The sequence below is a fragment of the Pagrus major genome, chromosome 9, assembly GCF_040436345.1.
Source record: "Pagrus major chromosome 9, Pma_NU_1.0".
Lineage (NCBI taxonomy): Eukaryota > Metazoa > Chordata > Actinopteri > Spariformes > Sparidae > Pagrus > Pagrus major.
This window is the reverse complement of record NC_133223.1, coordinates 16,249,141-16,276,748: the sequence shown is the minus strand read 5'-3', so window position 1 is coordinate 16,276,748 and position 27,608 is coordinate 16,249,141. Positions and strand designations below refer to the sequence as shown.

At 41.1% G+C, this 27,608-nt stretch overlaps 3 protein-coding genes across 3 annotated transcripts; 2 read left to right on the top strand and 1 right to left on the bottom strand.

Annotated features, from left to right (window-relative positions):
* The first annotated feature begins 496 nt into the window (after positions 1 to 496).
* LOC141001969 (protocadherin-8) lies at positions 497 to 4,349 on the top strand. Its single transcript, XM_073473134.1, has 3 exons — positions 497 to 2,941; positions 3,067 to 3,251; positions 4,016 to 4,349. The coding sequence occupies exons 1-3, from the start codon at positions 497 to 499 to the stop codon at positions 4,347 to 4,349; spliced, it is 2,964 nt and encodes a 987-aa protein (XP_073329235.1).
* Positions 4,350 to 7,452: 3,103 nt separating this feature from the next.
* On the top strand, positions 7,453 to 11,538 carry cnmd (chondromodulin). Its single transcript, XM_073473132.1, has 7 exons — positions 7,453 to 7,524; positions 7,678 to 7,812; positions 8,314 to 8,454; positions 8,572 to 8,685; positions 8,824 to 8,977; positions 10,595 to 10,782; positions 11,311 to 11,538. Exons 1-7 carry the CDS (start codon positions 7,453 to 7,455, stop codon positions 11,536 to 11,538), a joined length of 1,032 nt encoding a protein of 343 aa, XP_073329233.1.
* A 7,992-nt stretch (positions 11,539 to 19,530) lies between these two features.
* Positions 19,531 to 24,452, bottom strand: ednrbb (endothelin receptor type Bb). The gene is made up of 7 exons (XM_073473727.1): positions 24,219 to 24,452; positions 23,976 to 24,088; positions 23,583 to 23,787; positions 23,149 to 23,289; positions 22,398 to 22,531; positions 22,207 to 22,315; positions 19,531 to 20,422 (listed from the first exon to the last, which is right to left on the bottom strand). The coding sequence occupies exons 1-7, from the start codon at positions 24,435 to 24,437 to the stop codon at positions 20,252 to 20,254; spliced, it is 1,092 nt and encodes a 363-aa protein (XP_073329828.1). The 5' UTR covers positions 24,438 to 24,452; the 3' UTR covers positions 19,531 to 20,251.
* Positions 24,453 to 27,608: the final 3,156 nt, after the last annotated feature.

The following is a 27,608-nucleotide window of genomic DNA, read 5'->3' as shown; positions in this document are numbered from 1 at the left end:
CATTTACGCACCTTACTCACTCGCTCCATGGACAATAAACCGAACATCAAAAGGAGAAGAAACAGGCTCTTGCTAAATAAAACCATCACTCGGTAATGGCTGCAATAAGACGATAAACAGAGCAGGAACTATCTTCAAGCAATGGCATATCTATTCTGCTCCTCTTTTTTTGTTCTTTTCTGCAACTTCCCTCAGTGTTCACTCTGAAAACAGGCTTAGAGCTTCTTCTTTCTCTTTTTTTTTTCATAAGGGGGTATTTTTAATTCTAAAGCGAGGGATTGGTCACACTTCGTCTCATTAGCATGAGGAGCTGTATAAACCCCGCCACTGCAGAATTTTGAGCTGTGTTGAAGGCGAGGCAACAAGCGTATCTGACTGGCTGCGCGCAAGGAGCAAGTAACTTTCACTTCCAGCCACAGTTCAGTTCATAAACGCGGGAGCTGCATGGAGAGCTCACTACTCCAGAGGTGAACTGCTCTCATCTGTTCTGCGCGCAATGAGGCTGCTTACCGAGGGGAAGATCACCACGAAGATGATACGGGGCCAGTTTATAACTTATTGGCACCGGTGGATTTTAATATTCTCAATCCATCAATTTTTATTTGCCTCGCCGGCTCGGTCCGAGGGAAATACTATTCGATACCAGACCAATGAGGAGGGCGCACCAGGTACAGTCATCGGAAACCTTGCCAAGGACATGTCCTTGAGTCTGTCTCATTCCTCCAAGACCAATTTTAGGATGATGAAACAATTCAACGCTTCATTCATCAGGGTGAGAGAAAGCGACGGGGAGCTCGCTGTCGGGGAACGAATTGACAGGGAGAGAATCTGCAGACACACTCCACAGTGTCTCATTACTTTTGACGTGGTGAATTTCTCCAAAGATCGCTACAAATTGATTCATGTTGAGGTGGAAATAAAGGACATCAATGACAACTCTCCGGAGTTTCCAAACAGGGAATCTATAGTGGAGATCTCAGAGAACGCAGCTGTGGGCTCCCGGATCCCCTTGGACCCGGCTGCGGACGCAGACGTCGGGTCAAACTACATCCAGAGCTATCAGATTTCTGTCAACAGTCACTTCACCATTGATGTGCTCCTGAGAGCGGATGGGGTTAAATATGCGGAATTGGTGCTAATGAAGGAGCTAGACAGGGAGACTCAGTCATCATACACTGTGGATCTGGTGGCCACAGACGGCGGGAATCCTTTCAGATCGGGGTCAACAAAGATCACTATCAAAGTGACTGACTTTAACGACAACAGTCCGGTTTTTGACCAGAACAGTTTCTCCGTCAGTTTGCCGGAGGACGCACCGGTTGGCGCTGTCATCCTGGACTTGAACGCAGTTGATGCTGATGAGGGCTTGAACGGGGAGGTCGTCTACGGCTTCGGAAAACAGGTTTCTCACGAGATCCGAGAACTTTTCCAAGTGGATAACAAATCGGGTCGCCTGACGCTCAGGAGCGCGGTGGATTTCGAGGACAAAAGCACCTACGAGCTAGACGTGCAGGCGACCGATCTGGGACCCAACCCGACCCCCTCCGTGTGCAAAATCATCATTCACGTCACAGACGTTAATGACAATGCCCCAGAAATCAGCATCACCCCGATGACCTCCATCACCACGGGCATCGCGTACATCAGCGAGGCGGCAGACAAGGACAGTCTGGTGGCGCTGATCAGCACCCTGGACAGAGACTCGGGTGTGAACAGCCAGGTCCACTGCACACTGTACGGCCACGACCATTTCAAACTCCGCCAGGCTTACGAGGACAGCTACATGATAGTGACAGCGGCCGTTCTAGACAGGGAGAGGATTAGCGAGTACAACTTGACGGTCATGGCTGAGGATTTTGGGTCACCCCCGCTGAGAAAGATCACTCAGTACACCATTAGACTCAGCGATGAGAATGACAACGCCCCTCACTTCAGTAAAGCTGTCACTGAAGTTTCAGTGGTGGAAAACAACGCCCCGGGGGCCTACATCACCACAGTCCAGGCCACAGACGCGGATCTGGGCAATAATGGCAAAATCACGTACAGACTGGTGGACAGCCTCATCATGGGCTCCCCTGTGAACACCTTTGTGTCTCTGAACTCAGTGTCTGGCTCCATATACGCTCTGAGAAGTTTTAATTATGAAGTGATGAAACAGCTAGACATACACATCCAAGCGAGTGATGGGGGGTCACCACAGCTGCAGAGCACAGCTGTCATCAGGCTAAAAATAGTTGATCAGAATGACAACCAGCCTTCTATCATCGAGCCAGCGCTTTACAAAGGATCTGCTGAGGTTTTCCTGCCCAAAGATGCACCTGCAGGTTATGTGGTAACCCAGATAAAGGCCACAGATGCTGATGAGGGCGTAAACGCACAGCTGTCCTTTAAAATCACAGAGGGGGGACACCTGGGCTTCTCTGTCAACAAAGACACAGGGAAGGTGCACGTGAGCCGGCAGCTGACGTATGATCTGGCAGACAATGTCAAAGTCACAGTGGCGGTCAGCGACCACGGGTCCCCCTCGCTCAGCTCCACAGCCGTCATTCACTTGAGCTTCATTGAAGGAGCTCTGCCCAGCATGCCCTCCTCTTCTCAAAATGGCAGCGAGGAGCTCTTTGAGTGGGACATGTCCATAGCCATCATCATCGTCCTGGCAGGGAGCTGCTCCCTCCTCCTGCTGGCCATCATCCTCATCACAACCATTTGCAACCGCAGGAGAAAGGAGACCAGGGAGGGGGGGTACGAGGAGAAAGAAGACGCACCAAATGTGGAGCAAGTGGAAAGTGGTCACATCGATTCATTGATTGCCAACCACAAAGGCAAAGTGTTTGATGCCCATCCATTTCCAGAGAAGCCTCCATTGGCCAGCAGCAACACAACAGAGGCAGCCTGCGAGGATGGCAGGCAGACAGCAGGCATCTTTGAGTCAAACAGCAGAGTGATGGAGGGTAAATTAAAGGCAAGTATTTTTATTTTCTTTTAAAGTGTGTTTCACGCTGATTTTTTGGTCTTTTTTGGCATCTTGACTCAAAATCTATGTGGGATTTGTTTGTGTCTTTGCAGGGTTATTCCACGCTGCCAGGGTACGGGAAAGAGACGGTCAGGCCGATAACGATATGGAAGGGCAATTCATTCACGACCATCTCAGCCAGAGATCCCCACATCAGTGGCAAGGACAGCGGAAAAGGGGACAGCGACTTCAATGACAGCGACTCTGACATAAGTGGAGACGTGCACAAGAAAGAGTCGCCGCCGACGAACAGTAAGTGTCACGAAAACAAAATAAAGCTGCAAGAAATTCAGAGGAATTTGAGAGGATAGGAAGATGAAATCCTTGGCTTCTTATAGTGTGGGTTGTACTTTCATCCAAGCCATGCACCATGCAGATTGCACCCCGTTATAACAATGCAGCAAAAGATTATTTTTATTGTCGATTGATCTGCCAGTGACTTTTCATGATTAATCGATTAATCATTTAGTCAATAAGATGGGGAAAAAAGTTTGAAAAATGCTGATCAAAAAGCCCAAATTGAGGTCTTCAAAAGTCCAAAACCCCCAAACACTTCATTTTTTATCATAAATGACAAAGAAAAGCAACAAATCTTTACATTTAAAGGGGCACTATGTCATTTTGGAGAAGAAATCCAAACTCAGAAATAAAGATTTTTTTCCATAACTGAATAAACAAGCTGTTATCAATTATGAATGAGGTCCCCAGAACACTGTTTGAAGCTAGAAAGGTGGCAGGGTCCGCCAAATATAAACAAAGTAAAACTGTGTTGTCCTTTAAAGGCAATTTGTTTATTCAGTTTATTCATGAAAACAAAGTTTGTTTATTTTAAAATCCTTCTCTTCTGATTAAAATATCTTCTCCAAAACTACATACTGAACCTTTAAGATGGTGGAATCAGCAATTAATTTTCTTAATTAATCGTCTGATTACCTGGGATCACTTTTTTTTTTAACCTCGACCAGGGGAGCCAGCAAATGCATTCATTCTCCGTCCTGACAGCTCTACTGTTTCCCCCTCAGGTCTCTGGGCGTGCACGAGCGAGTGCAAGGTGCTGGGACACTCGGACCGATGCTGGAGCCCCTCAGCGACACGGCCCAACACGAGCATGGCCTGTGGACCGCATCTGTCAACTTTCTCCAAGACAGCTTCACTTCCCCGGGACACCAGGAGGGAAAACTACTACCCTGCTCACTTACCTAAAACCAACGGTCTGCAAAGTGTGTATGAAAAAGTCCAACACCAGGAGTTTGATTATATTCTCGTCGGTCCGCCGACGCCGGCCCGAATACAGGAAACGGATGAGATCTCCATCCCAGAGTACACAAACTCTTAAAGCTCCAAAAAAGGGAATTTGTCTTTCTACTGTACAGTTCTTTGATCTTAATTGACTCTATGTTGGGTTGTTGCTGTGTTTTGTAGTATGTCGTGTCTTTTGGCTCATATAAGACTGTTCATTGTATCATGTGTAATATGCAAGATTTTGTACATTAATAATATATTTTTCATAATGATTCAATGTAAAGAAGAATTTTATTATACATTTTCAAGAGCATGTGTTACTATTTAAGGGGCATGACCAATGGACAATGAGGCTGCAAGGGGCCTTCCTGCTGTGGAAAACAATCAATATGAAAGATTACCATGTTTGTGGTAGAGTTTTGTCACATTGTTGCACAAATAAAGAGTTAAAAGCGGAACTGTTTTGCTGTCGAGCTATCTGGGCTTACAGGACTCAAATGTAATCTCATAGTAAGAGTACAACCTATTGTCCTGAGGAGACATTCAGAAAGCACGCAGACTAACCTCAATTAGCCAACTGAATGCATTTCATTTGCCTTAAAGGCTTATAAGCTGCAGTAAATAAAATGTGCTCCTCCAACGATCACAGCCAAATTGATAGCGAAGTGTAAGCCAATGTCATATACTTTTTATTCTACACAATGTAGTTACTGTTCTGCCTCAATTTGCATGCAAATAGTGCATCGCTGATCAAATGCTCTTACAATTACATATTTTCTCGAAGGTCAAAGAATCCCCTCACCTTTTCTGATTGCCTCCCAGCTTACCAATTATCCAAAAAATGTGGTTCAATCTGTTTCCAAGCAACAGCAGCACTGCACATTTGAATCCCTTTTCTTACTGTGTTTTCTTCTTTTTGAGTTACGACAAGGACAGAGTAACCTTGACCACGAGACTACCTTTCCGCCGTTGTCAAATCACAAAACTCATAATTAAGCAGAGGTTATGTCTGTCTCTGTGAGTGTGAGTGTGTGTGTGTGTGTGTGTGTGTGTGTGTGTGTGTGTCTGTGTCTGTGTGTGGTTTTGCAAGTTAGTGCTGTCTTAGCATACTGCGGGAAGATAAAGACCTAGTTTGACTACAGGGAGCGCAATCTGTTCACTCCCACTGACACCTGTAACCAGCCAGGAACTGGAGCAAATCTGCATTATTTATATACACTCATATCATAATTGACATCAAATCATTAGAGGTGGGTGATTCAAAAAAAGACATACAAGTATTCTCTGAAAGCGTGGCACAACTTATTTGTGAGTACTGACAGTGGCAAGAGAAGTACTCCGACTGTGAAAATACTCCACTACAAGCAAAAGTCCTGCATTCAAAACCTTACTTCAAAAAAAGTAGCCAAGTAACCAGACAAATGTATTTAAATGATCAGAGTTAAATAACTCATTGTGCAGTAAAATATGCACAGTAAAACTAAGTACATTTATACAATTTTGAGGTACTGGTACTTTACTTGAGTATTTCCATTTTCTTTATACCTCCACTCCACGAAATTTTGGAGGCAGACATTGTACCTGTACCTGTACTTGTGTCTTGTGCTTGTACTTGTACCTGTACATGTACATGTACTCAAGTATGACTTTTGTGTACTTATCACAACAGTACTTATTTGTAAGTACTTACAGTGGTGAAAGAAGTACTCAAATCCTTTAATTCAGTAATAGTACTGATACCACACTGTGAAAATATTCCACTACAACCTCCATTAAAAACCTGACTTGCTGCATTAATGTGTATGTTGCATTTTACTGCTGTAGATGTTAAAGGTTGGGCTCATTCTAACTACCTTCAGTATATAGTGTTGAGTAGTTGAATCTCCTGCAATGCATCATATTCTATATAATCTATGAGAAGCATGTGTCTCTAAATTTTAGATGGAAAATGCATCTTTTTTCTGACATCTTGAAAATTTGACTTTTTAGAGTCTAAAAAGTCAAATTTTCAAGATGTCAGAAAAAAGATGCATTTTCCAGCTTATCCATGGGGGTTAGAAATAGTTTATTTAGCCGAAGAAGTAGGATCATTTTCTCCACCCGTAAAGAAACACTTAGTCAGTCAGTTTATCACAAACATTAAAAATCAACACATCTGGAGATACATGGTTTTCATGCACAGGAAGGGTATGAAAACCTGTAATTGAAAAACAACTATGCAGAGAAGGGAAGTAACAAAGTACAAATACTTTGTTATGTACATAAGTAGATTTTTAAGGTATCTGTACTTTACTTGAGTATTTAGTTTTCTGACAACTTTTTACTTTTACTCTTACTTTACTTTTGTACTTGCTACTCCTTACACTTTCAAAAAAGGCTTAATGCTTTAGTTTTTTGCATTCGAAGCGAAATATCAATTATCGATTACTCACACCGCTACCAACCCCAAATTTTAGTTTTTGACTTCCTGGGAATGAGACTCAACAATCAACTATCTTTGTGGTGCATTTAGGGACAGCTCAGACAAAATCCTACTAATTCTACCTTTAAGTTTGATAGCCTTTCAATTACATGAGCTTCAGTTAGCTTTGCACAGAAATGGCCAGTTGAAATGTCCTTCAGAGGGACACGTTTTACTTTTATACTGTGAGTGCATTTCAGAGCCTGTACTTTCTCACTTTTGCTTGAGTAAAGACGTAGAATCAGTGCTTATACTTTTACCAGAGTCCTTCTGCTTGAGCAAAGAATGTGTGGACTTTTGCCACCTCTGCAACCATAGTAATTAAAACTGTGTAGTGGAGCAAAAAGTACAATATTTACCTCTGAGATGGAGTGGAGTGGCAAAAAATGTTATTGTTATTCACATTCCAGCAGAGCACTTCTATGTTTTTCTACTAACGCTGACTGAAAGGTCAGTTCATAACCTTTCTCCCGACCATTACATCACTGCCTTTAACCCAGGACAATCTTTGCTGAGCTGCTTCAAAAGTCTTTAGCATTAGTTTGGTACCGCAGGATGGCCACCTTGCTTTAGGTACAACCTGGACCTACAGGTAACATTCAGATGAAGAATTTAGCTCAAAGAATTTATATCGACTGTACGTCATTCGCACTCAGGCGTCAAAAAGCCTCCTGCTGGATAACCTGATTCTCCACAGAGAGGCAGCAGCATTAGTGGAGGAATTATAGAGGACATCATGAGAGAGGGGATGGAAAAAGTCCAAAATACCACTCATGGATCTGGCTGTTTCGAACACTGCACGCCTCCGGTAAGACGGGCTTAAAAACTATTTGATTAGAAATATAAATGACATCCATGATGCGTGAATAAAACTCTTAAGGTTTCCAGGAACTTTATCAGTTGTCCTGGTTACCATTGAGTGTGTCTTACTTTGCATCGTCTGAATGTGAACTTTGATCAGGAACAAAGCACGCCGACCTCTGCTGCAGTCAGTCGCCTCCTGAGATTCGGAGCTGTGGCTCTTATTGTTGGCGCCGTGTTGATGTTGTGTGCATCCATGGCTGCTCTCTACCTGTGGAAAGCCAGCGATAAAAATGTAAGTGTTGACTGAGGATTACGCTGCAGTGCCCTTTCAATAACAGATATGTGGAGTGAATGCAGGGAGGCTTTAGGATGCTTTTGGTAGGAAATGAAAAGTAGATTAGAAAATCCTCTAATCCTATCAATAATCATATTCATCATCACAATTCAGGCCGTGAAATTGCATCTAATTCTGCCTACAATGCATGCAAACTTAATAAATTGCTGCTGCTGCTCTCCTCCATCTTCTACGAGGCAGTGTAATGTTTATTTGTGTCTTATTGAGCTCACCTGTAGGGCAGACATTCCTTTCAAGGTCTGCAAAAGCATCCCCTGTGGTGTTTTGCTCAATTCTCAGTGTGCTTAAACTACACAGGATTTCTGCAGAAGAAGCAACACCGACAATTACGGCGCAGGGGAAGCTTGTTTTTCTCTGTATCACTTCTATTGTGTCTGCCACAGTGTGATTTACATAACTCGACTAATCAGTCATTCTAACGTTCCACTCTGCTGCCAGGTTTATAATGTTCGTTACAGTATGAACATCAATGGGGAGGTGAGGGACGGTTCCGTGGAAATTGATTCTGACAACAACCTGGAGCGATTTAAGACTGGGAGTGGAGCTGAGGAGGCTGTGGAGATTCATGACTTTCAAATTGTGAGTGAGTTTGTCCTTGTTCTCTCTTCCTGAGGTAGTTCAGCGGAGACTTTGTGTGTGCTTAGCAAAGTAGCAAAGCTGTGAGTGTAAACATGGCATCTCTGTGATTTGGTGCAGGGAATAACCGGAATCCGCTTCTTTGGAGGAGACAAGTGCTATATAAAATCCCAAATCAAAGCCAGCCTTCCACACATGGGAGCTCACAACAAAGCCTCGTTGATGTTTGACCTGGTATATGCACACTACTTGACAGAGAACGTTGAGAATTGGGAAAAAAAAAAAAAAAAGAAATTACAGAGGATCTGCTGCTTGCTTTTAAAACTGTCATTTCTCAGTGATTCAAGGACATTATCTGTTTCTTCCTGCCAGACAGATGAAACCATGCCAGTGAGGTTTGATGAGGAGTTCCTCATATGGGTTGCAGCGGAGCAGCCGCTGAAGGACACCAGCTTCCTGAGCGACAAAATTCTGGGTCTTTGCGGGGAACTTCCCATTTACTGGCTCCAACCTATCTATCCTAAAGGTTGATTTCTTCTCTTCTTTCTGGCAATTATTGATTCACCCCGTCTACAAAACTACTCTGCTGTCAAAGAACGTGGTCTATTTCAGTGATTCCCAACCAGGGGTACTTGTCTTTCAGAGGGTACTTCTGCAGTTACCAAGGGGTTATTGGAAAGATTGAAGCGAAGCTCAACTAATCTGTGTGTATATCTACTTAATGAGTCAGCTGTAACACGTGAACATTGCATTGCTCACTTCATGCAAGCAGAGAGGTTTAAAGGTGCACAATGCAGTTTTGGGGAAATCAAACTCAGAAACATTATATTTACAACATTAATTAGGTAATAACACAAACTTAATAATATTTATTTAAGTAAAACAGTATGAAATTGTGTTCTCCCTTGAGGAAAGTTTGTTTATTGATATCAACCAGTCATAAAAATCAATCAATAAAGATTTTTCTCATCTGATTAAAATTTCCTCCCCAAAACTACGTAGTGCACCTTTAAAGATAGCAGGTGACAGTGACGACCAAGGAGTAGCTAATTTTCTGCTTACTGCTTTTTAACCGTTTATCCATAACCTGAAACAGATGCTATATGAATAATTGTAATTTGAAATATTTAAAAATGAACTCAAATTATCACCAGAATGTGAAGAAACAACAAGAATAACCTGCAGTTTGAAGCTCCAGTGCTAACGATGTAAACAGCACCGACACCGACTGGACCACTAGCTACATGGCTAACTGCGCTAACTAGCTAAGAGCAGCAAACAGTTAGCATCAGCAGTTACTCCAGGTGGTATGCTACATTTGTTTGAGTTTGAATTCTGCAGGTGGCCAATTCTTAGATATTACACCTTTAATTGTATAATGACTAAAATTGTTTTAACAATATCTGTATTCTTGGGAGTTTATTATGGTCATTGGTATTTATATGAAGGCATTATGTGTGTCGGGTACAATTGCCCCCTTATGCTGTAACAGTCACCCCTGCATGGGGGCCGATACTTGTGTGTGAGCGTTATTGCTTACACCGCTAGCACAGGATTTTTGGACTGGGACAGCTGGGGCTAGCTAGTTTGCATGCACCATCCTACCCATCCTACAATCCCAAAGCGTCACTTTTTGACGAGTTGGGAATGAGACTCAAAAATCAACTTTTCTTACAAATAGCACCTTTAAAGAAATAATAAGATCCAGTTTATAGCCTATCTAATGACAGCATCCTTCACTTGATCTGACAGGGCTGGATACATTAGAGAAAAAGGTTGCGAACTACAGTACAAGTCTATTTCATCTGAATTATTGTCCGTTCCTTCATAGTTTATTCATGTCTTAGTTGCCCTGCTTATCTGCTGACACACTTGTAAAATCCTGATTCTGAGAAGTTGTTGAAACACTTGAACATCTTGAACATACACTCCATTTAGAGCCGTACACCAAAAACAGCTCCGGCTCTTGTATCAAAAGAGAATGATCTTGAAATATGCAAGACTGCCTGAAATCACTGCTGCTAATTTAATAATTCAGGACATGAGAGACAGCCCCAGCTATGTAGGATTGAGCTCTGAGGACGTGTACGGCGCCTTGTGGATGTTGACCCAATACTCTTGCCTCTTGTGGCTGCTGTAACAGATGGGGAGAGGGGAAAGAGAGACACACAGCGAGCCAAACGGCAGTTTAACATGGAGGAGATGGAGGCAGCTGCCGAGGAGAGGGACCCGGTGAGTCAAGCAGAGGAGGGCACCTCCAGAGTTGTGGAGGAAGAGGAGGGAGGACAGTCCACTGCGGGGTCAGCGTACAATCCCGAAAACCCCTACCATGTGAGTGCCAACTTCATCGACAATGCTGTTTATGATAAACAAGCTCCAGAGCTGGTGAATTTTTGATTAACTACCAAGAGGCATACACTGAGCCCTGAAGCAACCCTCAAAGTAACATTATGAAGTGAAGTTTCTCTGTTTGTCAACACTTCTCCTGCATAACATCCCATACCAGCCTTGTTAAAACATGTGCTCTCACAGAAATAGAAGTGTTAACCTGAATTTAGTCAGCTGTGAGTTTACTGTATACGGCTGCTGCTGCGGCTGCTGCTGTTGAGTGGGTGTCATATTAGTTGCTATAATTACAGGTCACAGGGGTAACAGCTGCCATTCCATATTGATGAACTTATGAACTGAAGTGAAAATTCCCATTGGTTATAAAAATTCATGCTGCCTTCGAGAAGCGTAGTCACATGTTTGGAAGGATGAGAGGATTTCTTTTTTTTGAAAAACATCTGACTTGCAAATGAGTGTAAATTTAGAAAAAAAAGATCCCCTTCGAAAATTAACATTGCTTCCAAACTGCAGCGCAGCGGAGCGGCCGGAGAGGAAGGCGCCATGACCTTTGACACCATGTTAGACCACCAGGGGATCTGCTGCTCAGAATGCCAACGCAGCTACACTCACTGTCAGAGGATCTGCGAGCCTCTGCGCGGCTACTGGCCCTGGCCTTACAACTACAGAGGATGCCAGGTAGCCTGCCGCGTCATTATGCCGTGTCGCTGGTGGGTGGCACGCATTTTGGGTGTTGTGTAAGAAAACACGCTACACTTGTGAGAAAACATATCTTTTTTTTTTTTTCCTCCAAAAGACCCCCAAGGTCTCTTATTTCATTATGCATGCAGATATTTATTTTCTGAGTTTGACTAGCAGAGAGCTATGCCTGTTAGCATGAAATGGATATTATGATTTTCTGATATGACAAATATATTTTCCATTTAAACATGTGCTTTCTTTTTGCATGCATGCACCATTTCTTTTCATACAGTAAAACTGGAACACATAAATGGCATATTCCCGTTTGTAGCAACATACTCACAAATGAGCCCATTCGGGGGGTTTTTTTGTTTGTTTGTTTTTTTTGCATCATGTAATACCCAGGCTTAATGCACTGTACTGTGTTTAATGGAAGGTATGGGACTGAATCCAAGGGCTGAGCGGATCATGTACCTTTTCTGACTGAGTAGGCTTCAATAAATTCTAATTACAGTATATGCTGGCTTTGATGTAGATGTTTTTTTGTGTCACATCTTGTTTCCATGGTTCCACTGGGTGCTTTTTTGATAAAACTGAAGTGACAGCAATGGTTGCCATAACTTCCATTCACAGCTCAGAATCAGTTTGAGGGCAATGCAATTTGTGCACACTGACATCTGCATTGATGTGGACTAATGTGAGATGGGTGTCATGGCAATGATGGAAAATATTTCCATAGAAGTGACATTTTCTGTTAAATAAATTAATCTTTTTTTTTCCTTCAGTGAAAAGAAAGGAGAGTAGATGCTAAGCTACCAAATGACATGATCACAGAGACGGGCTTTTTTTTCCCCCCGCGCAGCTGTTACTGGGGCTTGTGGCGTAAGCTATTCTCAATACCTCAAAATCAAAAGAAATCAGATTACTATCTCTAAAGCCATATGCCAACTTTCTAAATAATTGAAAGGAGCCATGTTGCGATCAAGACGATTTCACAGAGGGTGATCCAGGCACATCAAATTACAACAGATGTGAAATTGCACCATATCTGCCACTAAAGCCGCATTGGAAACTCTGAAGCAGTGTGAGGGAACAACACAAAGAGATGCTTGTCTCTTTGCTTGGAGATCTTTCCTGGTTTTTTCGTGGGGGTAGAGGTGCTTATCACATCTGCAGTGCTGATAAGACGGCCTCTGTGCTTCCGTAGGCTATATAATATTAATCCCTCTCCCACGTCTGCAGATGCACTTAAAGGAAGGTGACAAGCATGACATATCCAGGACCTCCTGATGGCTCGTGCTCTGGAGTGCAGCCGCTAAAAGAGCCCCAAGTACCCTCAAGTGATGTAAATTTGCAGGGGGAGTCCAATTTCCATCACAGCACTGTCACTGCCATGGTCATTAAACTAAATCATCCTGCTGTGTGTCACACAGCTCCCATTTTAAAGTCCCCTCAATAATGGAGTTATACTTGGACTGCAGATTGCAGCACAACAGTGAACGTCTGACCTGACAGCAGCTGTAAGAGCACCCTGCACTTTATTTCATCCTTAGAAATCACAAGCAGACATATGGACGTGTGAGATACCTTGGAATTATTAATTAATTGAGACACCTTTTGGTATCTTAGTTGCGCCAGATGCGGTCCAACAAGGCTTTATATAATATCTCTAAAGTTAGCAACTGCAGCTGAAATGTAAATACGATGTGTTATGTGCCTGTTGCTGGTGGCGGTTTCCTTGGGTTTCACTCGGAATATGTTGATACAGCAGCACAAGACAAAGAGCTCAGAGTCTGAGCAAGACAAAAGGAGATGAAAAACACAAAGCAAAAGGGAAAAAAACACATCACCACAAGCAACAACTCAAAATGGCATTTAAACTAAGAAAAAATACATAGCTCAGAACAACAGCAGTTTTGTTATCCCGAGGCCCTGTTTCTAAAAAACTTGTTTCCTTTTGCCATTCCTCTCCTAAGAAGAGAAATGTACCCCCATTGAGCAGAAAAGACGAATGTGTTGGGGAGCAGCTTCAGTGTGTGAGACAGTGGTGCCTTTTTGTTTGTCTCCCCTCTGGAGCCAAGCTTACCCTGGGAGCCCTGCAGGCCAGGGAACAAACAGAGCTTTGTGAGCACTGACCCACTGCGCCCAGCAGCCAGACTGCAAACCTCCTCTCCCACGCTAATAGGAAACCACAGAGGAGGAGTCCACAGCAGCCGAGGGAGGGGAGCTTTTCTTGCATCCACCTGTGCTTTCATCATCGCCCATCAAAACAAGCACAGTCAGGCAGGGTGTGGTGTGGTGGTGCTCCGGTGACCACCGAATCAAAAGCTCTTTCACCAACATCCTCTTGGCACCAACACTCAGCACAATACATTTGGGACACAGTAGCTGGTGATTTATACTGTGGTACTGATTTGTACTAATCAAGCTCATGCACTCACTGTAGCTCCCTATAAATACGTCAATACCCTGTCATAAATTTGCCTGTTGTTGCCCAAGGGGCATTAGAAGTGTGAATAGGAGTGTGAAGCGAACCACTCTAGTAAACGTGTCCTACATTTGATTGCATGTTTTCCATTACATCCAGACATGAATGAAATAAACAGTAGTGACAGTCCATTTTGCACCTTAACCAGAACACAGAAACCCTTTTAGCCTGGCTCATTATGTTTTTCTGCAAGAAAACACTGCGGTACACTTATAGATGCTGGCGTGGTAAAAAAAACCTGTAACCCCGCAGTTTTGCACCAGCAATAACAACCCGGGCTCTGAACATTTGTCTCTTCTGTTCTCCTGAATGGTCAGAAATAACATAGCTGGACGAAAGGCGCGGGGTGGGGCGGTGGGGGGCTGGTACAAGGCTTAAATGCTTTTTAATCCCATGGTTGAGTGACCACTTGCAGCTCTGCCCAGTAGTCTGGCTCTGCCTTCTATTTGCAGGTCTCTCTGAAGTTTCTTTGCCATTGGCTGCTGTGCCCACATGGCTCTTTCTCCCTCTCTCTCTCTCTTTCTCGCTCAGTCTCTCACTCTCCTATTTAGTATGCAGGCCCCAAATGGCCATTAATTAAATGCCTGCTGGTATTGTGTGAGGAAGTCTGTCTTGTTTACTTCACTTAGTTAAAACTGTAAATACGTCTACAGACCTACCTGCATTTCATTAGTCACACTTTCTCGGTCGTGAAACATTATAGCGATTGTCCTCAGTGACTCAATTACTCTGCACACACTGCAGGGATTTTTTTTTTTTTTTTTTTTGTTACTGTGTATTGCACTTGGTTGCGTGGTGTCCTTGTTACACTCAAATAGAAAACCTGTAGTGCGGTGTAGGTCTAAATTGGACACAGTGCTGGAATTTGCACCATTGTTTTTCTGGGGACAGGCTGTATGTGTGACAGTTAGTGTGGTGGAGGCCTCCAACCTGCAGAAGGATGTCAAGAGGTCCTCACAAGAGGTGGGCTCTCTCTGGAGATGCTGTCTACCCAACGACACATCATACCACCTCATTTTTTTCTGTCAAGGGGCACTATGTAGTTTTGGAGAAGAAATTCAAACTCAGAATTTTAATATTTACAGTATAACTATTAATAATACAAATTCAGGAATATTTATTTTTTTATTATTAATTTATTATTAACTGAATAAACAAGCTGTTGTCAGAGTAAAACAAGGTCCCCAGAACACTGTTTGAAGCTAGAAAGGTGGCAGGGTCCGCCAAATATAAACAAAGTAAAACAGTATGAAACTGTGCTGTTCTTTAAGGTCATGAAAACAAATAAAGTTTGTTTTTTAGTTTGTTTATGCTTAGAAAATCAGTCAATGAAGATATTTTGCATCCAGTTAAAATTCCTCCCCCAAAACTACAACTGCACCTTTAATCCTGTCACTCAAATTTAACTTGAAAGCCCTGCCAATGGGATCAATATTAAAAGATTCTCTATCACAATGTGGCATTTGTCAAAACTTCAGTCACCTTAGGTTGTACCCCAGAACATACGCATCCTCTGGTGGGGTGCATAAAAAGAGCTATAGATAGCTCAAAGCAGAATCAAATCAAGACTTCACATCTACACACCGTAAAAAAAAAAAAAAAATCGTGCTCCTCCACAAAGCAATGTCAAGAGGCTTGCCACATGAAAGCAGAAGTTGTCCAAAGAGTTGTGGGAAGTACAGACAAAGTTTATGAGAAAAAAGTAAATGTGTTTTTAATCCTCTGCTGCACGTGCAACAATGAGGGAGCCTGAGCCCTTGGATATGCCACCCCGGGGGCAGGCTCTATACTTAAGGCTTACAACAGCCTCATTATCTCCCTCAACTCACATCAGATCCTAGCAGCAGTTTGTCACAGGCAGGCTCCTCTCTGCCAGTAGGCATCAGACCAATCCTCCTGCAACACTACTGTACATAATTGCCATATGGACAGCATTTTGAGCCAGACTGAAGACTAAAAAGCCCTCCAGGCAGATTCCCCAGATAACTAAATGAATATTTTATCTCATTTCCATCTAATTTGCACCATATTATTATACAGAACTGAAATTTTTAATTAATTGATAGAACAGATCAAACACAGGTTTACACTTTGATTTTCGGGGGCTGTTATTTTGATAATTTGCATGGCTTTTTTCCCATGCCAAGCTTTTTAATCTCCCAGAATTTCAGCATCTCTATATAGAAACACTCGTAGAAAACATACAGCAAATTAATAACTGTCAGCGCACATGAAATGCTTGTCTTGGTTGTGTGAGCAGTTCCAGTGAGGAGTCCTTTTACCTGCCACCCCACTGATTAATTAATTTCACACTGTTTAATTAAATCCACAGTCTGGGGAGTCTGGGCAGCACCGTGGGGAGCCTATCTGAGCAGTGTGTGTAGAGAGATTACTAAAAAGGTCTGAGACACCCGCTCTCGCCGATGTTGACACTGACGTCACCTGTCTCTGAATACCAGAGCATGATTCTGTCAGTGTCATCTGGCAGTTGTTAGCTTTTACTGCTGGGGACATGATAGCACTGCACCATTTGTTGATTATCTGCTGGCATTTACAATGACGAATGAGACTGGAGCATTTGACAGCATTTGACGCAAATTAGTATTTGACAGAAGGGTCTGATGGCGTGTGCTGCTGCACCATGCAAACCTCGGATTTCCATAAAGTCAGCTACCGGCTGATAAGTTATTCTAGAAGCATTTTGTTATATTTAAAGAAAATCTCTTAACATCCATACAGCAATCAAAAAATCAAATACCCCCCAAAAAAAATCTGGCTCCTCTAAACGTCACAGGCTTCTAATAAGCCCATCCAACCATCAAATGATTGGACAGGCTACCTGTCTGTCTACCTGTACCTGCCTCAGTGCCGCATGACTCGAGTCTTTCGCAAGCCTAGGTGAGGTGAGCTAGTAACACGAGAATGGCAGAGAAAGTGCAGCCAAAACTTCCGTTATGTTAACGTTCATTTTGATAGCTGATGTTAGGTGGTTTCTTACATGTGAGTGAGACATGAGGTAATTGGATATGGTTAGCCATGACATCAATGTGCTGTGCTCACAGTGCACAGCCCCAGAGCCTGCTGTTTAGCAGCTAGCTAACTCTCACCCAAAGAACAAGTGAGCCACAGTGGAAGTGACAGACGAGTCGATAACCAAGTAGCACAAATGGTAACCGAGTTTCAAGAAAGGAAATATTTCCTTACCAAGCAAGTGGGAGGCCAGTTGCCTCATTACCTCCTTGTAAAACACACCTCATACCAAATCAACAGAAACAAAGTAAGACTCACCAAAACCACCTTGGTTTGTCTTTTCAACAGCCACCTCTGGTTTTGTCAAAAATAAATCCTCCAGTAAGATGTGAAAATGCTCCAGCTATACACACTGTTGTCCGACTCTCAGCAGACAGTTACTCTGTTGATATGCAGCCCCACACTTGTTTGGAGCGACCTTCAAATTCTGGCAATATTTTACATTTTAATCATAGTAATGAGTTATGTTTAAAAAAATAATAATAATTTTACAGTTGTTATTCAGTTATTTTTTATAGTTATAATTTTAACTTATTAATAGGCTTCTTAAAGTTTAAACAAAAAGGGACCCAAACACAAGACACAAAAAGGCAGGCAGGTAGAAACAAAAAGCGAGCTTTAATAATACACTGATTCAAAACAATACAAAATCAAAAAGATACAAAAAAAGATATGAACGTAATCAAAAAACAGGGGAAGTAGACAGGGGCAAATCCAGGAATGAAAAGTCAAAAAATTACAAAAACCCAAAGGGTACAAATCAAGGAACAGGAGTGACACAGGCATACAGAACAGAAACAGAAACAGCAGCTTAATGACCAACAGAACAGACGAACTGACAAAGCGAGAAAGGAAGACAAGGACTTAAAAACACATGGGGTGATTACTGATAGGTGAGGAGCAAAAAGGGCAGCAAAACAGACAAAGGGAGGAAATGAAAAGCAAAACATGACACATGAGGACAGAACTTGAAACAGAAATGAAAACAGGAAATGACCAAACCAAAAACTCAAGCCATAACAAGGCTATGTGTCATGTGATTTAAGTGTAATGATCTTTTTCTTTCTTTTTTCTTTTCTTATCATTTACAAAATGATTAGTATTGGCATTGTATCAAACTTAAAAAGTTTGGTATTGCCCAGAGGAGTGGCTCTGGAGGGAGGCCTGGAGGGATGTTTTTATTTAGATGCTTATCTTGCTCTTGCTTGTTTATCCAATCTTACCAACCCCAGCTTTAATTGCACAAATAAAAAATTAAAGCCATCAAAAGTGCCATTAAAATGTAATATGATTTTCTTTTTTTAAAGTCTTTTCTTAAGCACAAAATCTGAAGAAGAATCCAGCAGGACAGATTCCAAAATATGTGTATACATTTACATAAGTACATAAAATACATGGGCAATGTGTTGCTAAAAGCTTCAGCGTCAATTAGCATACTGAACTCTCATCTCCTGTCCAACACTGTTGTATCTAGCAGTCAAAGCATCAGAGACAAGGAGACACTGTTTCTTATGTCAGAACAGAGAGAGGTGCACGAGTGTGTCGCACAGCGGGCAACAATATGACTGTGTGGGCTGAAGCGCGCATGTTACTTTCTCCGTTGTCTCGAAACATATTTTTGGCATCTCTAATCACAAACAAACACATTTTAGAGTCAGATGCCTCCAATTTATCTTTAATATACAAGATGGTCTTAAAATGTTGCGCGTTTTACATGATTCTGAATGTACACACTAACATCTGAAAGGATTACATTGGTTCTTGCTCATCTGTCATAATAAACATCCTAAACCTGATTCTAACTGCTCAATCTAGCGTTTATACGTGGAGGAAAGCAATGATAATCGATTAGGCGCATAAAGATGGCAGCCTGCTGGTTTGATGTGATGTGGAACCAGCGTTTCCATGTGCTCTCTATTTGATGTGCCAAGAACTATTAGAGCGACAAACACTTTGTACAATGGCACTGACAAGGAGAAGTCATGATATAAAACAAAGTTGCCATTTTCACAAGGGTTTCATATCAAATTAAAAAGTCTTATCTTGTATTTTCTATCAGATTCTTTCATTTAAAAAAAAAAAAGAAATGCGTGTCAAAAGTGATTTTCCATGTACATGTGCCCTAAAACAATGAAAACTGCTATAAGAAGCAAGCTTGAGTTGTGCTTTACTGCAGAGATTAATGGCTTGAACATAACGAAGATGTGTCTTCATCACACATTTCTTTTCTATAAAGCATCACAAACATCTCAAGCATTCAAACGCTCTTATTCAAACAAACTGAGTCTCTACAAACAGTCGAGTGCTCTGCTCTTTGCTCAGACAAGATAAACTTTTAATAGGCATTCCAGCGCACAGCATCGAGGCAGTTTCGCCGGCTGATACAGCATTAGCTGGGAGAACAGCGCTCTATTTGTGCTTGCCTTGTCCTGTGACAGGAAGACCTATCAGGTGCTCATCTCTACAACCCCCCCTCCCTCCTCCCTCCCTCCCACCCTCCCCCTCCTCCCACCCTCTCTCCTCCTGACCTCATTCTGTCATCTTCGTTTTCCTTCTTCGCCACTCTCAGGTCTTTTATAAAGTGTCTCCATGCATTACACATTTAACAATGCATTAAAAATAGGCCACCATCAATCAGTCATTCAGCAACGGAGACGGAATCTACTGGTGGCACCAATTTGATATGTTTCTCTCAAGGTTCGAGGACGAAAGGAGCGCTGTAAACTCTTCAGCTGCTGTGTATGGGGAACTTAACAGAGATGAAAACACACATTTTATGTGCTAATAATACACTGAACCCCATAAAACCCACCGTAATAATTCTGAATTCCCATTTGCTTGATTTCCTACGGCACAGAAGCGTCTTTCCAGAATCCAGAATCAAAATAATATACATGCCGGCAGTAAGCCGTGACAAGATTTCTGTTGATGGCTGCCAGGTTAACATCGTGCCCAAAACAGTGATTTGAGGACTGTGATGCATGATACAGGATAGGTACTAGGTAAAATCTGATGTAATGGTTGGGAGTGAGTCAAGCCCCAGGGGCAAATAGTCTGAACAGTCTGACTCCAGGTTGCTCATGCCAAAGCAGATGTTCAACTGACGACAGCAGTACAAAAGACAGAGCTGCATGTTAGTCACAAGGTATTTCACATTGTATTTAACCTGATAGAGCTGCACTGATAGCCATATATATATATATTTAATAAAGAAATACTTAAGAACTCTCACAAAGGATTTGCACACGAGTTTGGTTAACACGGTAAAGCGTTCTCCTGCTCAGGTGGAGGTGTTGAAGTCTGCTTGTGAGCTTTGATGTTGCAGCTCTGCTCCGAGGCCTGATCCTGCATTCTGGACTTCAAAACAGACTGAACCTCGTCACGAGTAACAGCTTGATGAGGTAGACACCAACTGCACAGGCATGCCTGGAGGACCACACGCGCAAAGACATTCGGTCAGAGGAAAACCCATCAGCTTCACATGGAGGAAAAATGGCATATTATGAGCATTATTTATGTGTGGGATGCAGTCTTAAGAAGCGGTTCTGTTTAATTTCTCTGTGGAGGGACGTGCCAAAAGCAATATTAAATTTGGGTTCTTTTAATTAAAGAAAAAAATGTATATTAAAAGGGAGGAAAAAAAGTCTAAAAAAAAAAAAGGATGTGATTATCATATAATTTGCAGTAGTCAGTCAATATATCATGAAGTACATTTACTCCACTTCTTTACTTAAAGGGTAACTCCACCAATTTTACACATTAAAGTGTGCTCACAGGTCTTGGGGAGCACTGCACAGACATAAACTGCCTCCAGTGGCAATCACTCACTCAGTGGGTAAGTTGCACTGTGGGCAATGTAGGAACCCAGTTTTGAAAAAGAAGAAGAATGCATGGACTAGAAAAGGTTTTATCGCTGGTTCTGCTGTATCGATTCTGTCCATGATGAGTCCAGCAGTGTTATAGGACTGCTTTTCAAAACGTGGCACCTACATTACCCACAGTGCAACTTAGCCACTGTGTGACATCACTGGAGGAAATCTATCAGATTACATGCAGCCACAAAAGGCTTTGTACTACTTTTTCACATATGCAGTCGTACTCCTGCTGGAGTTACCCTTTAAGTACAACTTGAATATTTTATTTCCACGCCACTTTCTACTTCTACCCCAGTTTTAATTACTTGCTATATCACAAATTAAGATTTTTGCACATAAAAAAATATAAAGAACTTATGAAATATGATGTTTTGCTAAAATGATCAGTCTATTAATCAATTATTAATTGATTGAATCAATTTCTGGATTTGCTGCTTTTTTATAAAGTTATTTTAATCATTATAATCTATTTATTTATTTGTTTGTTTAACTGGGATTCACAGCTAACAGTTATTGGATAAATGGAGAATATATTCAGCAGATTAATCCATAATGAAAATAATCATTAGCTGCAGTCCACCTCCACCTCAACCAACTACAACAGTAACATCCTGCTTACGTATAAATGCTTCAGTAATAACAATCAAATGATAAAATACATAATTGTGTAAGAGTCACACTGGCTGTTATTTTGTATTGAGTATTTCTACTTTTAATACTTTAAGTATGTACATTTTCATGATTGTACTAAGTACTTTTACTTAACATTTTTTTTTAATGCAGGACTTTGTAACAGAGCATTTTTACAGTGTGATGTTCGCACTTTTACTCAAGTAAAGGATCTGTATAATTCTTCCACCACTTGCAGTATTATAACAGAGGAAAAACAGTTCTTCATGCACTGTAGTGTGCATAAAGCCCAATGACAGCCCAAACAAATCAAAGCATGTTTTTAGATATGTCCTTCTGTGCCTCTAATACAATAAAGGCTTTTAAAATATTTTTCCTTGAAAATTGCCTTGAAGCTATGTTTTCCTCCTCCTCATAAGACATCACTCTGATTCAGTGAAAACTGTCTGGTAGATTGCCAAGTGTCTGTCTTTTTTTTTTCCTGACGATGTTTTTCCAGACCATTCTCACTTATTATGCCCTCGGGTCATTGCTTTCACTCTAGCCATTTTACAGACATGACTCCATATGTCCTGATGACACATATGATAGCTCATCCGACTGTGGTTCACACTGTTTTCACCCCCATCACATTTGTCTAAGATTGAACAGCACCCTACATACGAACAACCGGACAAGCAAAAAGGGTGTGACAGCATTTCTTACCTTGAAACATCTCTTAAATCTTTTGCTGACTATGTACAATGCGATAGGGTTGATGCACGAGTTGAGTGATGCCATATTAATGCCAAAATAGTCCAGGACAAGAAAGATGCTGAAAAAGGAGAATAAAAATTATGCATTTACCAGACAAAAGAGCACAATAAAAAATGTATTTAATTCCTCTTTATGCTCACCTCAGTAGCTGACACCTATTAGGATCTTTCTCATCATATATGGTCAATTTCAAGATCCTGCTCAGGTATAGAGGCAGCCAGCAAAGTGCAAACACAATCACCAGGCAGAAGACAGTCTTTGCAACTTCTCTTCTCTGAAAAAAGAAAGATGTGATTGATATTAAAGTTGATGTTAGAACAAAATAAGGGTAACACTTAACAATAAGGTAAACAAGAATATGAGTAGGTACTCAACAGACTCATTGAACATAAATTAATTAATGAATCATTACTTACTCTTTTTCTGCATCTTTGAGTAAAATGAAACATAACAGTAGTTACCCAATAGACGCATTACATACTAATTACTTAATCATTAAGTAATGCTATACATAATAATGTTACACTTTACCTACAGGTATACAAAAAGAGTAACTAATGATTCTGTAATTAGTAGTTAATGAGTTGTTACTTGTCCCTGCCACTCAGCAGCTGGTTCATAGTTAATCATAAACAACTCATGAAGAAAGTGGTCAGTGTGTCAATTCAAAGATATCTATGAACTAATCATCACCTAATGATTCATTAATAAGTGATCTCCCAGTCCTTTCTCTAGGAACTCATCATTATTTATTATATAGTCCTCTAATCACAGTTATTCAGGAATTACTCATTAACAATTCATTAACTACTCACATTTCTGTGTACCTTATTGTAAAGTGATATGTGAAAAACAAGTTGCAAGATGTGCTTGAAAGCACTAACTACTAACCTGCTTGGTGTGGTCGCTTAACGTGTTCTGAGTGTTCCTCAGCATTTTCCTGGCCATGAGCGTGTAAAAGATGGCAGTCCAAGCCAGTGGCATGCAAAAGTAGAAGCCAAACAGCCACCAGTCCTTCACTGATTTATAAAACTGTTGATTAGACATGACAAGAGGCCTACAGTCAGGTGGTGCTGCAAATGACATGATGTTCAGCAGTTGCTACATAACAGCATGCATCGAACAATATTGAAAACACACACACACACACACACACACACACACACACACTCATATATATGTATGGGTTTGCAAGGACATCTACAAGAAGTTAGTAGAAAAATATTAGAGCCATTATTAATTCATCTTCCCGTCAACAGTTATTCTTCTAAGTTGTAAAAAGACAAAACACATGTTGATCTGTTTGTTTTGTCCTGTTGCATTACCTGCATGAACTGAGTGCTTTGCCTGGGATGAAGCAGACATATTCTCAGATGCTTGTCTTTATAGTCCATTGTTATCATATCAAAGCCGACAACTTCAGGCACAGCCAGCAGGATAGAAATAACCCATATCAGAGTTATTTCGATTGCTGTCCACGCTGAAACTCCGATGCCTTTGATTCGATTCCAGGATACTACAGCGCGGTATCTGCTGAAATCAATGGGAAAATGTTATGGCTTAGGGGACTTTTTGTCTGTTACAATGATAAATTATTCAGTTAAAGAACATTTCAAGGGCTAATGCTAAACAAATCTGTCTGCTTGATGAAATACAGATACCAGCTGGCAAACACTATTTCCTTGCAGGGCGCAGGACAGTGCTGCTTATCTCCGTACCTGTCAACACTCAGAGCACATAAGCTCAGCACAGTAATTCCGACGGAGGTTTTCTGTAGGAATGGAACAAGTTTGCACAGTATCACGCCGAATGGCCAATCTTCTGCCATGAGCTGGAGCAAAAACAGGGGACACTTTCAGTGAGCAGAAACAATTCAAGTGGAGATTGAAATTTTAAAATGGGCAAAAAGAGAACAGAGTAAGGTGCTACATTGTTTTCTCAGCATGAGATGAATAACTCACCCTGTATGCATTGATTGGGATGTCTATCACAATGTGGATTAGATCCCCCAGAGCCAGACTCGCTATGAGAATGTTTGGTCCGCTCCTCATGCTTTTGTTTACATATATGATTTTCAGCAGGGTTGTATTCCCCACTATCCCAACAACAAAAACAACAAGGGAGACCAGAGTATTGACATATTTGAAGGCATCTCTGATTCCAGCCGACTCCGAGCACATAGGAGGGTGTGGTGGTTTTGGTCCTGCTACTCTGGGTGGATGAATTGAGCTATTTGATTTCGGTTTTTCTGGTATTAAAAGACCAGGGGAGGCCGTTTCAGAGTGCTCAATTACAGCGAATGGCTCTGAATGCTGATAGCTGGCCTCAGCGCTGATGAAAATATTTCCCAAACAAAGAACAAAAGCCATGGTCCACATTGTTGATGATTTCCTCAAAAGGCCCCTGAAATGTTGTTTTTTGTCAGCGGCAGACTGAAAATGAGAGTGAAAATGTTTAGCACGGCGTCAAAGCCTTGAGATTTGCAGCAAAGCACTCAGGTGAGGAGAAGGATTAATTTAATTTACTGATCAAACGTAACAATAAATAAACAGCACTGATACAATATGATACACAAAATTATGCCAGCTTACCTTTAGATGTGCAAAATGTGCATGAAATGTGTCCCTTCAACACAAAGCACAGCTTTACTACTACTCCGTTGCTCTGCCTGCTGTTAATATTATAACCAAGCAGACGGAAATCAGGGTTTTATAGACTGAGGTTCTGTTGTCAGCGTTAGTCATAAATCTGTCAGTAGTGACTGTAATTTCTTTCTTTGATGCATCATCCTCAATGAAAGGATGGTGGTGAAGTGTATTGTCTGTTATCACAGAGTGAGATCATTGTAAAGGACTCAGTAGGGATATAATGTTCCGATTGTTTGCCTCTCTTTCACTAAAGAAGTTAGCTGAACATCAAAGTTCCACAAAAAATCAAAATATATAAATAAAATATCTATTCTAGTAATGAGATAATGGTTTTGTTTTGGTTTTTTTGCTTAAAGTCACAGAGCCTCTGGGATTTGTGTTTACCACAGTGGTGTGGTACTCATAAACTGTAGGGCGGCATATTTCAGCCACTGTGTCTTAAATTGTCTAAAAGTGCCAAAAACTCTTCAACATGCAGGAAACATAGGAAATATCATAATAAAATATTAAGATTGAGATATCACATTTTCATCTTTGTTGTGAGCTGGTAGATAAAGACAGATCTGGTTTTGTTATCTTCTCTCAAGTCGTACCAAAACAGTACTACAGGCTATTTGAAAAGGTATTAACACTTTAACGTCAGACTGTTAATTATAGGGACTGAATCTCTTTGGCAACACGTGAGTACAACCTACGCAAGTTTGATGAGGTCACAGTCCAATTATGAAACATACTGGCAGGCAGGCAATATGAACACCGGGCATGCACAAGCCGCACACTATGAGTACTATCTTTGTAATAGTCTGTTTGAATCATGGCAAACTGAAGAAAACTTCACAGTGTAAATCATCTCAGGCTGTTTCAACTTAAAAATGTAAGCTCAACAGCTGTCTTAAATATTTTAATTAACTTATTCAGTTAACTGAACTTGGTAAAAACATGTTCAGTAACCTTAATATTCAGGTTGTGAGTTGAATCAACAACTTTTCAGTCATGATGATGAATATTACAAATACATTTGATTTCCTTTAACATTTTCTCAGTGTGGAGAGTCAGTTCTTAATTTCATGCAAAGAAAAGCTGCAGCTGCTCCTATTGGAGTTACTTTGCTCCAGCACTGATAAAAAGACAATATGTGAAACCACTCCCAGTTACTAAATTTAAACGTGTAAGGCAGTAAGATTCAATTCAATCATTACCTTCATAGTTGTTTGCAATGTTAAATATCAAATGTTATTGTGTAAACAAACAACCCTGAATTATCTTACAGTGTGTCAAAGACACAGCAAATTCCTATCACATGCTTTCTTCAAACTATGAAAAGAAGGGTCTCAAGATAAAATAAAATAATAAAACGATTCCCTTAAATTCCTGTGTGATTTTTTCCAATGTATCAAACACAGATAAACACAGATAAACACAGATTGAATGTGTCAAATCCAACCAAAAATCTCCAAACAGTTCCAAACAAGGACAGACTGCCATGACACACACCAAGCAAACATCTGTGTTTGTCTGTGTTTGTTGGAGAATGTGTGATTGGTGTGCCATGGGCTTAGTAATGAGAACAACAATGCGAATAACTATAGGACAGTTTGCATAGACATGAACCTGATGCAAAACTACTGCCGGGAAACTGCACTTGAACAATAACAAAAATGATCCAAATGGAACAGTGAAATATTCAGTGAGTGTCCTCTTGAGATTTTGCTTCAGTTGTCATATCGGTCTCCATCCTACCAGAGAGACACTGCAGCTGCATCTCCTGAGAGTGCTGAAGAAGGTGACTTCTCCCCTCGACAGCTGTGTGACAACCCGAGAAGCCTGGAGGAGCATGAGACATATGAAGACCAGAGAGATCCCATTGTTAATATTGTACCAGACAACTGCTCCAGCTCTCTTTTGAACACTAAAATCTGCGCTCCGCTAGCGACAAATGACCTTGGGAAACTATGTGCAGGCGCGCTTCAACAAGGAGACTCGATTAAGAAAAGTGAGTTGGGTGAGAAAGCATATGACAGCAGTTCACAGCCAGGCTGTCTATACACACACCGCACTATTACAACTGTATTTTTCCCATATAGGCCATTGGAGAGAACCAGGATGTCTCAGTGCATTGCCTATAAAAGAGAATCTGTAAGTAACATATTTAATTTACAATAGAAAGACCTATAAACATGACAAGAATATTCATTAAAGATTAATCATGTGGTGTCTTATTGACAGGGCCGTTTCTAGCATTTTGGGGGCCCTGTGCAAAATCTTGTTTGGGGGCCCCTATTTTGTGAAACTATGGTGGTAGGATTCTGATCCCTTTTATTGATTTTTTTTTTTTAGGTACATAATTATACATTACAGTGTATAAAATGGATAAAATAGATACCTAAACGAGTAAATGGGTAGACTACCAGTTACTCCCAAAACACATATCACCGTTCCCAAAACAACATGACCATTACACCGTACCAGCAACTGGCATACCAAACCTTTGTTGTACAGTTGCACTTTGGTTAGGTTTAGGCAAGAAAACTACTTGATTAGGTTAAGGAAAACATCATGGTTTGGGTTAAAATAACTAGGTAACTTATGAAGGCTAACTTCAGTTGCAAACATAAGCAGGTTGGAGGTTAAAAAAAAAGGTTAAAGGTTCACTTAATAGTTATTTTACAACACCAGGGTTGTAGAATTAAATTTGAGTTTAAA

What these genes read in the sequence shown, in the direction of transcription:
- LOC141001969 (XM_073473134.1), top strand. Translation starts at nt 497, where the DNA reads ATGAGGCTGCTTACCGAGGGGAAGATCACCACGAAGATGATACGGGGC. An exon ending in TCTTTGAGTCAAACAGCAGA is followed by an intron (nt 2,942 to 3,066) that starts GTGATGGAGGGT and finishes GTGTCTTTGCAG; the next exon opens with GGTTATTCCACGCTGCCAGG. An exon ending in GACGTGCACAAGAAAGAGTC is followed by an intron (nt 3,252 to 4,015) that starts GCCGCCGACGAA and finishes CCGTCCTGACAG; the next exon opens with CTCTACTGTTTCCCCCTCAG.
- cnmd (XM_073473132.1), top strand. Translation starts at nt 7,453, where the DNA reads ATGAGAGAGGGGATGGAAAAAGTCCAAAATACCACTCATGGATCTGGC. An exon ending in GGAAAGCCAGCGATAAAAAT is followed by an intron (nt 7,813 to 8,313) that starts GTAAGTGTTGAC and finishes CTCTGCTGCCAG; the next exon opens with GTTTATAATGTTCGTTACAG. An exon ending in ATCCCGAAAACCCCTACCAT is followed by an intron (nt 10,783 to 11,310) that starts GTGAGTGCCAAC and finishes TCCAAACTGCAG; the next exon opens with CGCAGCGGAGCGGCCGGAGA.
- ednrbb (XM_073473727.1), bottom strand. Translation starts at nt 24,437, where the DNA reads ATGTGCTCGGAGTCGGCTGGAATCAGAGATGCCTTCAAATATGTCAAT. An exon ending in TCCCAATCAATGCATACAGG is followed by an intron (nt 24,089 to 24,218) that starts GTGAGTTATTCA and finishes TTTTTGCTCCAG; the next exon opens with CTCATGGCAGAAGATTGGCC. An exon ending in TAAGCGACCACACCAAGCAG is followed by an intron (nt 22,532 to 23,148) that starts GTTAGTAGTTAG and finishes TTCTTTTTTCAG; the next exon opens with AGAAGAGAAGTTGCAAAGAC.